This window comes from Staurois parvus, unplaced genomic scaffold (assembly GCF_062004578.1).
Source record: "Staurois parvus isolate SC_StPar_1 unplaced genomic scaffold, SC_StPar_1.0 ptg000114l, whole genome shotgun sequence".
Classification (NCBI taxonomy): domain Eukaryota; kingdom Metazoa; phylum Chordata; class Amphibia; order Anura; family Ranidae; genus Staurois; species Staurois parvus.
Window position 1 is genome coordinate 7816506 of NW_028317910.1, and position 12100 is coordinate 7828605.

At 41.0% G+C, this 12100-nt stretch overlaps 1 protein-coding gene across 2 annotated transcripts in view; it reads right to left on the reverse strand.

Annotated features, from left to right (window-relative positions):
• Positions 1–2343: 2343 nt before the first annotated feature.
• Positions 2344–12100, reverse strand: part of ADA2 (adenosine deaminase 2) — a 46935-nt gene continuing 37178 nt past the window's right edge. For both annotated transcript variants that reach the window (XM_089671842.1, XM_089671843.1), the window contains 6 exons: positions 11812–11939; positions 10568–10658; positions 8921–9029; positions 5731–5888; positions 4965–5167; positions 2344–2918 (listed from right to left, as the gene is read on the reverse strand). In XM_089671842.1, the coding sequence (XP_089527968.1) occupies positions 2807–2918; positions 4965–5167; positions 5731–5888; positions 8921–9029; positions 10568–10658; positions 11812–11939 (801 nt within the window). In that variant the 3' untranslated portion in view covers positions 2344–2806. The remainder of the gene's footprint in view (positions 2919–4964; positions 5168–5730; positions 5889–8920; positions 9030–10567; positions 10659–11811; positions 11940–12100) is intronic.

A 12100-nucleotide genomic window follows, 5' to 3' on the forward strand; every position in this document is an offset into this window, starting at 1 on the left:
TATTTTTTTTATTCTTTTGTTGTCAGGAGAGGATGCTGTCCATAAATATTAGGTCCATAAATATTATATAGTATTGAATCCAGCAAACAGGTGGAACTTTGAGTTCTTTTTTTTAAGTGTTCTTGCATGGCAAGACCACTTACTGTTATCTCACATATATATTCTTATTATTATAGCCAAATTTACCACCCTAACTCCTCCCACAGTTTTTACACTACATAGACAGTAATATACCGAAACGTGCGGATTGTTCCCGATTGGTGCGCTATTACTTTGTGGAACATTTTGCCGAATGGTTCACAAAATATCACCGTTTTTGTGGTGAAATTGGTCCCATAGGAATGAATGGCGGAATGTTCAAAACTAGAGTGGGAGCTGACAAAAGCTAGAGTGTGAGCTGAAAAATCAGGACATGATTTCTAAACTGCCATCACTCCCTCATTTTCAAGCCCACCTACACAAATCTTATATCAACGTTCGTTCAGCTATCCCTGCTGCCACTAAAAATGTCCACGGCTAAGCCATAGTCCTGATAGTTTTCACAATATGACCATTTGTTTGCAACTCACGCCGCCCATTGACTTTCATTGAAACTCCACTCTAGCCACCTCGAATTTGAAGGGCAATTTCTAAACTGCGACTGTGCCTTCATTTTTAATATTTCAGAGACATACTATGCATCAAAATGTAGGTCTGGGTCTTGTGATTCTCACAATATAAAGCTCCACCCAGTTACTCCGCCCACTCCAGTTTAAGACTACTGGTGGAGGCAAGAACACTTCACACAATTTCCCCAGAAATTGTAGCTTTTCTAGTTTCATATACTATGCTGTTCTTTACAAACCTTAACAGCTCAAATTAACACTGACCCCAGGTTTACACATGTGCAATGCTGCACATTTCATGTGATTCGCACAGGAATTGCACCGCATTCCTGTGCAAATCACATGAGATTTCTGTGCGGTGCAATTTGAGCGATACATTTTGTATGGCTCAGATCACACTGCATCCGCACCAAAATAGTGCAGGACCTTATTTTTGTTCACACCAGAATCAGATTGCATGGGTTTTCACACCCATGCGATCCAATTCTGCACATCGCTCTGCGTTTTGAGAACTGATTTTGGGGTGTTGTTGACTTAACATACACACCCGCAATGGTTCACATGAATGGGGTGCGATTGTGATGCGGTGCGGAAATCGCACAGAAACCGCTGCGAATTCCGCACCACATCATTTTGAACCCAGGCTAAGGCTCTGTTCACACCAATGTATTTTTTATTGCTTTTTGCAGAAATGTACTACAGTCCATTTAACATGGTTTCCTATGGAACATGTTCACAAGCTCTTTTGAGCTGCTGCGTTTTTGGAAAGGGTCAGGGACTTTTTTAAAAGCAAAAAGCAGAGTTTTTGGTACAACAGAGTTCAATGGAGAAGCTGCTGAAATGCATGGTAGTGCACTTTTGCTGTGTTTTGTATTTTTATTCTGCACAGCAACAAAAAAAATTCCACTAACCAAAAGAAAAAGAGCTGAACAAAATGCAAATCGTGGTAAAAACACATCAAAAACGCGTGTAGAAAAATTCAAAACAAACTGCGAAAATCACTGCAAAATGGGCAAAAAGCAAACTGCATAGGTGTGAATGGGGCCTTACACAAGTTAATGAGTATTAAGCCTAGTTCACACGAAGAGAATATCAGACAAATGATCATCCATTTTTTTTGCATGCTAGTCTAATATCGAAAATGAAGAGGTTACTACAGTTAAGACAGAATACAACTTCAAAAGTGATATAATGCATGGTATTGTAATTTACTTCTTTGTTTCTGAGCATGCATGGTCTTAGTCAGTCGATTTTTTTCTGGACAAATACTGTACTGATTAAACGAATATCGTTACATTTTTTGTGCATATCCCTTTGGATAATTTCACATTAACTATCGTAATCAGCTCTCAAAAGCTAGGTACTAACGATTAGATTATTGGACGATAGCTTAGAATGCCGTATTTTTCATTTGATTTTCTCATGGTGTGTACTAGGCATTAGTGGCTTCCTTATCAGACAGATCCATTCAGTGTTTCAGTCAAGACAGGGCAAGAATGAAAGCAGGCAGTTACTGAAACTTTTGTTATGTATGAAATATTTCTTTTAATACTATATCTTTAAATATTTATTTGTAAAGCAAAATATTCTGCTATGCTGGCACTTAGCATTGTTATAATTATTGTATGTCATCAAAGTTGTTTTTTTTAGATAATTCATATACCTCTGCGTATAAAATACTACAGTTTTTGTTCTCAATATGAACCTAGGAAACAAAAGATGGTAAATGTAAAAGCAATAATTTAAAGATATATTTTTAATGTTTTGTCTGTATGTTTGATGAAACCTTGGAGGCAAAACATGTTGTATCAGACTTGAAGAGATGCTGTTTTTGCATTCTGGTGGGGTGTTCTTCTTATTTCATGTTTATAAAACAGCAGAATTTGAATAAAATGGCACTCCTTACCTTACTGGTAATTAAACAATTTAAAACAGTATCCAGGACATACTAAGTCTGCCCTCCCTCCTCCATTTGCATATTTCTGTTGTCTCCATTCCCTGAATTCGCCTGTCCCAACCTCTATCGCTCCCACTTGTCTCCATTAGCACACAGTTCACTCCCCTCCTGTTATTGAGTCCTTTTTTTGTCCAGTGTTGTGTGAAGTGGTTTCTTTTAGGGAAGAAAAGAAAGCACTCTGTATTCCAGCAGCTTTATGGGATGTCAGATAATGGGTCTCCAATCATTTGTAAGCCTTCATCTCCTACTGGCTGTCACCCCAGGTTTCACTGGCTAAATCTTCAATGAACTTGTCCCAGTTCTTCTGCCACATTTCCATGAACTTATCCTTCTCCTCCGCAGACAATGAGCTGTAGCTGTATTCAGGAAAAGAACAGTAAAACCATATTTTATAGTGATTATAAACTCCTTTCTGCTGAAAATAGAGATCAGCTACATGGGTACAGTTTTATCTGAATCCTTAAGATCATGAATTCACATTAAATTTGCTATACTATAGGACTTACAGTAGATAAGAGCCTTATCAGCACTCTACAGAAACTGCCCCACTAAAACTCACTAACAAACTAAAACCAATGGCCACTTCTCCATACACTTACTACTAGACCTCTCTGTGGCCTTTGATACTGTTGACCATCTGCTCCTTCTCAATAAACTCCACTCTCTTGGCCTCCAAGACTCTGCTCTATCCTGGTTCTCCTCCTACCTATCACAGTGCTCCTTCAGTATTACCTATAATGCTGTCTCCTCTCAACTTCCTCTTTCTGTAGGGGTCCTCCAAGGGTCCAATCTTTGACTCCTTCTCTTCTCTATCTACACCTTCTCCCTTGGTCACTTGATAACCTCTCGCAGCTTCCAATACCACCTGTACGCTGATGACACCCAAATCTATCTCTGTACTACTCACCTCACCTCTTAAGTCTTCTCTTGCATTACTAACTTACTATCTGACATATCAGCATGGATGTTGCACCACTTCCTTAAACTAAATCTCTCTATAACCAAGCTGACAATATTCCCCTTCAGTCATGCCCTCCTCCATGACTTTTCCATCAATAGTACAACTATCAGTCCCTCCCCTAATGCCAGAGTACTAGGTGTAAGTTGAGACTCTGTCTTTCTGCCCCAATCTAATCCCTGTCAAAAGCTTGAAGACTTTACCTCCATAACACCTCTAAAATTTGCCCCTTTTTATCTAATGAAACCACCAAGCTACTCATTCACTCCCGCCTTGACTATTGCTACTCCCTTTTGACAGGCCTACCTCTCCATAGGCTATCCCTTCTTCAGTCTATCATGAATGCTGCTGCCAGACTCCATCACCTACCAACCGGTCAGTGTCTGCCACCCCTCTCTACCAATCCCTCCACTAGCTTTTGATTGCCCAGCGATTTCAGTTCAAAACACCAACAACAATATACAAAGCCATTCACAACTCTGCCCTGAGCTACATCACCAATCTTTTATTCAAATATCACCCAAACTATCCTCTTTGCTCCTCCCAAGACCTCCTGCTCTCAAGTTCCCTTGTCTTCTCCAGGGCCTCTCCCATCCTCTGGAACTCGCTACCTCAATCAGTTATCTCCTACTCTGGGTGCCTTTAGGCGATACCTGAAAACTCATCTCTTCAGGGAAGCCTTTTACACCTCCAACTAAACATATATCATTTCCATCAGCTCATCCCTCACAGTTGTACCCTTTTGCACCACTTACCCCACCCTGCCTAAATACAAACCTGTTTTTCCTATAACTACAAATAAAGACTAGACATTGCCAAATGCCAGTTATTGGCCCTTCGTTGAGAATTTATCCTCAAGATATAGTGGGAGTCCTGAAACATCAGGGAATTGTAAATATGTAGATTCCTGGTTTTAAAAATGTTGGTGTAAGCAAGCCCCTAGTCATCTCGAAAGTAGTTTTTAAAAAAAAAAAACATTGAAACACATTATGAAATGTGATGTGTGTTTTCCTCAACATCAAATTTGTAAAGCAATAATGAGTTACTCAACAAAAAAGCACTGATTGACATCTGGCAGTGTCCTTTAAATAACTTTCCATTGCATTTTGGAGGATGGAGAAGTCCAATACCTAGTAGCAGGTAAACACAGATAGACATCACACAGGGATGAGGGAAATTGAGGGTTATTATGTCCCCAAAATTGCTGTAAACAAATGGAGGGACTTTTTGCCATTTTGGGAAAAGGCATTAGAGTCGATGGGGAAGGGAAAATGAAAGTGGTTTTTGGATATTTTAAGCCTTTAAGTGTCTCCCATGGAGTAAGAAACCTCCTATCAACTATTCTGGACCTGCTCTTGTGCCGAAAATGACACCATTAGCTTCATTATTTTATATTCTTTCACATAAATAAAAAACAGGCAGTTAAAAAGTTTGTTTTCCTTACTTGATTGAGTTCAGTACCAGTTGTTTGAGAGTCTTCAGATCAGCCTCCATCCCCCCAAACCCCATGAACACCTCATAAAAGTCATATGACAATCCTTGGGCTCCAAAGACAGATGGGTCATCAGAGCTGATGACCAGTGGGTGGCCATCAGCCAGGAGGGCAGCTGCTGGGTGGTTGCGAAGGTCAGACACCAAGAGAAGGACCTGAAGGAGACATGAAATCAGATAATGGAGAGTCATGAGGGAGAAGATATATGTTGTATGACTAAATGCATGTGGACATTCCGCCAAATGATCAAGTTTTGTTCTAGCAGGATTGCACCTCTGTGCACAAATCCAGGCCCATAAAGGCACATTTTTACCATTTGGTGTGGAGGAACTTGAGTAGCCTGCACAGAGCCCTGACCTCAACCTTACTGAACATCTTTGAGATGAATTGAAATGCTGATGGTGAGCCAGGTTTTCTCATCCTACATCAGTACTTAACCTCACAAATGGGCACAAATTCCCAAAGATAGGATCCAAACTCTTTTAGAAAGCCTTCCCAAAATCTTGTAGAAAGTAGGGGCTTTTAAATCTGCAAAAAGAAGCAACTCTACATTAACAGCCATAGTTTTAAAATGGGATGTCCAACAAGCTCATAAAGGTCAGGTATCCACGAACATTTGGCAATATAATGTATATTGGTCATGTCACCTCCAGCCACCAGGATGGAAAGCAGCACCAAGATATCCAACAACAGCAGTTTTATCCTTACAATCAGCTACCTGGTTGGAGATAGGGCAGATTTCAAGGGGGACATTCATCTTTAGTGACATCTCTCGGGCCACTGGATGTTTTAGGAGGGCATACCCATGCCCGATTCTCGATGTGTTCAGCAGCAGGGCATCCAGGACATTCTGGTCCACATCCATGCCTAACCAGCCTACAAAAAATGAGAATGATTATTATTATTATACAGGACTTATCTAGCGCCGACAGTTTGCTCAGCGCTTTACATTAGGAGGTAGACAGTACAGTAACAATACAGTTCAATACAAGAGGGATTAGAGGGCCTTGCTCCTTGAAGCTTACAATCTAGGGGGGAGGGGATAGTGGTACAAGAGGTAATTAGCTGTGGGGGATGGAGTGGTAGGAAGAGTAGAGAATTCCAATATTAGCTACTATTGCTGCACGTAGCCTATTCTGCCGGTATAATTAATGTGCGTTTTAATAGCTTTTCAGATTTATTATTATTATTATTATACAGGATTTATATAGCACCAACAGTTTGCTCAGCGCTTTACAATATAAAGGGAGACAATACAGTTCAATACAAGAGGGATAGGAGGGCCCTGCTCCTTGGAGCTAACAATCTAGGAGGGAGGGGTTAGTGGTACAAGAGGTAATAACTGTGGGGGATGGACTGGTAGGAAGAGTAGAAGATTCCATTATTAGCTGAGGGTAGGATAGGCTTCCCTGAAGAGAGGGGTTTTCAGAGTGCGCCTAAAAGTGAGCAGAGTAGGCGATAGCCTGATAGATTGGGGTAGGGAGTTCCAGAGGATGGGTGAAGCCCTTCAGAAATCCTGGAGACGAACATGGGAGGAGGAGACAAGGGAGCTAGAGAGTAGGAGGTCTTGCGAGGAGCGGAAAGTACGGTTTGGGTGGTATTTAGAGACAAGGTCGGTGATGTAATTAGGGGCAGTGTTATGAATGGCTTTATACGTCAGTGTTAGTATTTTGAATTTTATCCACTGGGCAATTGGAAGCCAGTGGAGGGATTGGCAGAGAAGGGTGGCAGATACAGAGCGGTTAGTAAGGTGAATGAGTCTGGCAGCAGCATTCATGATGGACTGGAGTGGGGATAACCTGCGATGAGGTAGGCCAGTGAGGAGGGAGTTACAGTAGTCAAGGCGAGATATAATAAGGGAGTGAATGAGTTGCGTAGTGGTTTCCGAGGTTAGGAACGATTGTATCTTGGAGATGTTGCGGAGGTGAAGTCTACATGAGTTTGTCAGTGATTGGACCTGGGGCTGAAAGGACAGATTGGAGTCTAGGATTACACCTAGTACCCTGGCATGAGGGGAGGGACTGATGGTAGTGTTGTTGATCTTGATGGAGAAGTTGGGGGGGCACGGGCTGGGGGGAATACTAGGAGCTCAGTTTTGGAAAGGTTGAGTTTGAGGAAGTGGAGTGACATCCATGCCAATATGTCACTTAGTAGGCTGGTGATGCGATTGGAGACTGAGGGGGTGAGGTGAGGGGTAGAGAGATAGATTTGTGTGTCGTCGGCATAGAGATGGTAGTTGAAGCCGTGGGAGTTGATCAATTGGCCAAGGGAAGAGGTATTGATGGAGAAGAGGAGGGCTCCGAGGACAGAACCTTGAGGGACCCCAACAGAGAGAGGAAGTGAAGAATGATAATTAGAAACCAAATATAGATCATATTTATGAAACACACACACACAGGGTCTGGATAAACATCAGGGTTAGGATTTAAGAGTTTATATGTCAGGTTAAAACAAAACAACAAAAATGAATAGCCCATTAAAAGATAAAATAACAAAACCAGCTCTCAGCTTTCAAAACCATATTCAGCTTCAATCCACTGATTTCCCTCAGAGTTTTTTACTGTCTCTAGATGTCCTTAGTCTGATAGCCAGCATCATTCAATCCAATTGAGCCTACTCCCTGCCTGTGCCTCTATCTGCTTTCTCCTCCTATGAGCATGCTTCTTGTCAGCACATAAACTAATTGGGTTTATGTGTTGCTTCTTCCTTTTACTCCACAGCCCTGCTGTACTGAGACTGCAAGAGACTGACACCAAGTCAAATTCAGTTACTTACACTGTTTGTATTAAAAAATATTTAATGGTGTGTTAATGAATACAGAGTTGCATTAATGTGTGTCTTTTATGACTTACTTGAGTTAAAGTTTAATGTTAAAGCCTAAATTTTTTTGGATCGATTTTTGAAACGTAAATAGTTCTGTCAACCTTTCATTGCTCTCCATAATCCGGATGGGGAGACCTCTCCTCAGTTTCTGTCAATATGATAACAGAAATGGAATGGGGAAGCAGTAGTCACTTGGATACAATGCCATGAATTTATATTTACCCCATAGAGGTTTTATCCCTCCTCATTGTAGGATAAAAGTGTTGAAGTCTGTGCCCCTACTGTAGAGATTTCCAATCACTTCCTGTCTCAGCAATGTAATGACCCTGTCCCACCTGCATATACTCATCCGCCCTTTGCTTTGCCCAGTACTCTGTTCATTTGACAGAATCGAAGAAAGGAAGAGCTACAGTACATAAGCTCCGAGTCACTCTAATCAGAGCTCACATAGGGCTGAAGACTCTTCCTGCCCCCATGTGACCACTGTAGGCCAATCACTAAGCACCAGTGCTGTCACATGACAGGGAACAAAGGCAGAAAGGGAGGGAAAATCTCTCCAGCAAAGACACTGACAGCAGTAAAATCACTGCAGAGGTTTTAACCCTTCCCCACCCCATTCAAAACTAGAGAGAAATGTTTTGACTGCAGTAGGTCTTTAAAGCAGAATTCCAATTTTAAATATATGTTTTGAAAAAAAATAGCCTAAAAGTAAAAAAAAAAAAAAAAAAAAGGGTCTTTTGTTGCAACTGTTACCTCCTCTCCACTACACGCAGCAGTCCTCTTTGGGGTAAATGACAGCCGGTGTCATTTAAACAACTTTCTGTGAGCCCAGGCTTTCATCAACCTGCCATGGTGGTCATCATCTTACCAGCCTGGGCTCATTGTACAAAGCTGCACTGCGCTGCTCTCTGCAGTATTGAATACCACCCTCTGCTGAAGCAGGGAGAAGGGGAAGAGGACTGTCATATGACTAGCAAGAAGGCTACAGGATTCAAGGTATGTATGACGGGAATATTTTTAAAAATAAGTATGGAGAACATCAGGGGTGCCAGTAACATCATCCTTCCCCACCCTCACTTGCTTACTAGTTTCTCCAGCGTGGAAAAAGTAAGGCAGGGTAAAACCTTTCTGGCTGGGGATGTTGAGAGCATCTCGAAGTTGGTAGAGTGAATGGCCTGCATCTTCTTGGCCAACCTGCAATAAGCAGAGTGATTATTGGTAGAAATACAGATACACAATTCAGTACAAAGCGTATTCAAACACATACAATGCACCACAGGTACACTATATTGGCAAAATATGTGAACACCGCTCCAAACTGAGTTCAGGTGTTTCCAGTGAAGAATATTGTTAATTCTACAGAATACGAAGACATTTTGGACAATTGTTAACTTCCAGCCTTGTGATAACAGATTGGGGGAGGATCTTTTTGGTTCAGGCATGACTGTGCCCCTGTGCACAAAGCCAGATCTTCTAGACATTCTTTGACTAGTTTGGTGTGGGGGGACTCAAGTAGCCTGTACAGAGTCCTTATCTCAACACTACTAAATAATTTTGGGATGAACTGGAATTCTGAATGTGAGCCAAGTATTTTTGTCCGTTATCACTACCTGACCTCACAAATTTTCCTTTGGATAAATGGACACACATTCTGACAGACACACTCCAAGATCTTGCGAAAAGCTTTCTCAGAGTAGAGGCTGCTATTGCCACAACGGGGTGCACCTCCATATTAATGCCTATGGTTTTGGAATGGGATGTACCACAAGCTTATATACAGTAGGTGTGATGCTCGGGGTTCACTTGAGGTGTCCTCATTCCTCTCTGGGACGACGGGGAATGGAGGGCCCAAACATCAACTTAAAACTTCAAAGTCTGTATTTACACAATGATGACACTCAGTTTTTTCTAAATAAATTCCATTTATTAAATAAGTAGTTTTAAAGGTTTATATCACTAACTCCTACATCCCTTTACAAATTTTTATAATAAAACCAAGGTAGAGCAGCAATATTCCCTAATGTTAAAACTAGTTTGCTCATAATTGTGGGCTGCCAAAGTCGATTCAACTGATCAATGCCAAAACTAATAGATGAGATGGTACACATCATTAAAATGGTGCTGGTAATGTGGTTTCCTATTCTAGGGAGGATCCAGGAGCTGGAAGGAACAAAACCACCATACCAGTGGTTTCTTGAGCCCAGAATGATGTATTTAATAAAAATCCAGAGTAACAACCAAATACATTATGGACATTGTAAATACCCCCTTCTTCACTGCCTAAAGTGCTGCTTGGAATACAAAGTGGCAGACTTAAAGGTGTTTTGTGGCTCCAAAATAAATATTTCTTCTTCTTCAGCTGCGTAATATTTTTTTTTTCATCCCAATTAGCACTTTAATCCCTGATGAAAGGGATATTTTTAAACCGTGAAATGCATTTGTTTGATACCCTGGATCTTTATTAAATAAATAGTTCTGTATAGATATAGGTAGTTTGCAGGCACCCGAAAGTGGATCATATGCATACAGGAAAAGAAGGTTAATAGTAGCTCCCAATGAATGGGGGTTAAAAACTTCTGTCAACTTTTCATTGCCATTTATGCCCTGGGGGAAATTTCCAACAATTCCAGTCTTGCTGAGCACAAACCAGACTGTGGTTCTAACCCCTCACCACTCCATTCAAACAAAAAAGTTTAGTCATTAACCCACGGTGCACTTCACAAGAGGTTTACCAAATCAAAGCCGGCAAAGGTGTCAGGGAAGTCAGATATCAGCTGAATCGCAGTGTGAATAGCATCCTTCACTTTAGAAACATCCTCGTGTCTGTTGAAATAAAAGGCAACTAAAGCAAAGTAAGAAGAGTCAATATATATCCAGCCCTATCCTATACTTACAGTATATAATACTGTATTATACTGAATTAATACTTCACAAAATAAAACTAGATTGGTCTCCTTCCTAGAAAAGCTTATATTCTAATGTCCCACTGCAATCACACAGTATTATTATAATGTACATTTTTATGGGTCTGATATATTCTGCAGTGCTGTACAGAGAACACTGAGCCAGTGACACCAGTGTCTGCATCAGAGGAGCTTACACTCCAATGTCCCACATCAGTCACACACTATTATTATAAATGTATATAGCTCTGTCATACAGTATTCTGCAGTGTTTTACAGAGAACAGGCTCTGCACCAGAGGAGCTTACATTCTAATTTCCCCCCACAGTCACACACTAGTTTTATTATTATTATTGTTATAATACATCTATATAGCTCTAACATATATTGCAGTGCTGTACTTCTCTGTACTGAGCAAGTCACATCAGTCTCTGCACCAGAGGAGCTTACTACAGCCACTCACTATTATTACTAATAAACATTTATATATATCTGCAATGTAGATTGACAATATTGACCTGCTAAAGTACTCTAGACATCCCCTATTGAAGTGCTGGCAGAATTTTAGCCAAGATTTGGTCATCATCACTGATCACACGATGATCACCAGTACTGCAATACAATCAGTCTGCAAAATGCACCAGCTGCCATGGGTGGTAAATGGAAACATCTGAAAGTTTGGCAGTTTTTGAAAATCAAAACCATGCTCCCACAAAAAATTGGAAGGGTGATATTTAGGGCCGGGTTCACACCAGAATCACACAGGAACATGGTCCGCGTTCTTTTGCGATTTGAGTGCAGTGTGTTTTCAGCCCATTCGTACTGCATCGCACCAAAAGTAGAGCATGCACTACATTTTAAAAATCACTGCAACCAGACTGCATGGTACTTCTGTACCATGCAATCCCTTGCAGGCAAAAGCACTGCATTTGTGATGTGTTTGGGGTGTTAGCATTGCATTGACACCCCCTGCAGATCACACACCCAGTTCCATTTTCAATTAAATGTTATTCCCCTGATTTGTATTAATAGGATTTCCTGGCTATTGAATGTCAATAATATCACAGTGTTACCTGTGAACTGTATAAATGATCTTTAGCCCCATGAAGTCCGGGTGAGTGTTCATGAACTGCCTGGCCACATCTCTGTAGGTGTCCACTAGCCAGGAGGGGTCATGAATTGTACCGTCCAGCTCATATACCTGCGGGAGAAAAATATTACAATATCTGTTATTTGGGACATAGGGTCATGATCAGGAAGCTGAGTGATCTTGGCAAAATTAATTTTCTGTGGAGTTACTGCTTTATTCAGCTGCCTCTGTGAAATTTGCCTGAAAAAAAACTATTTATTTTTAAAAAGGGA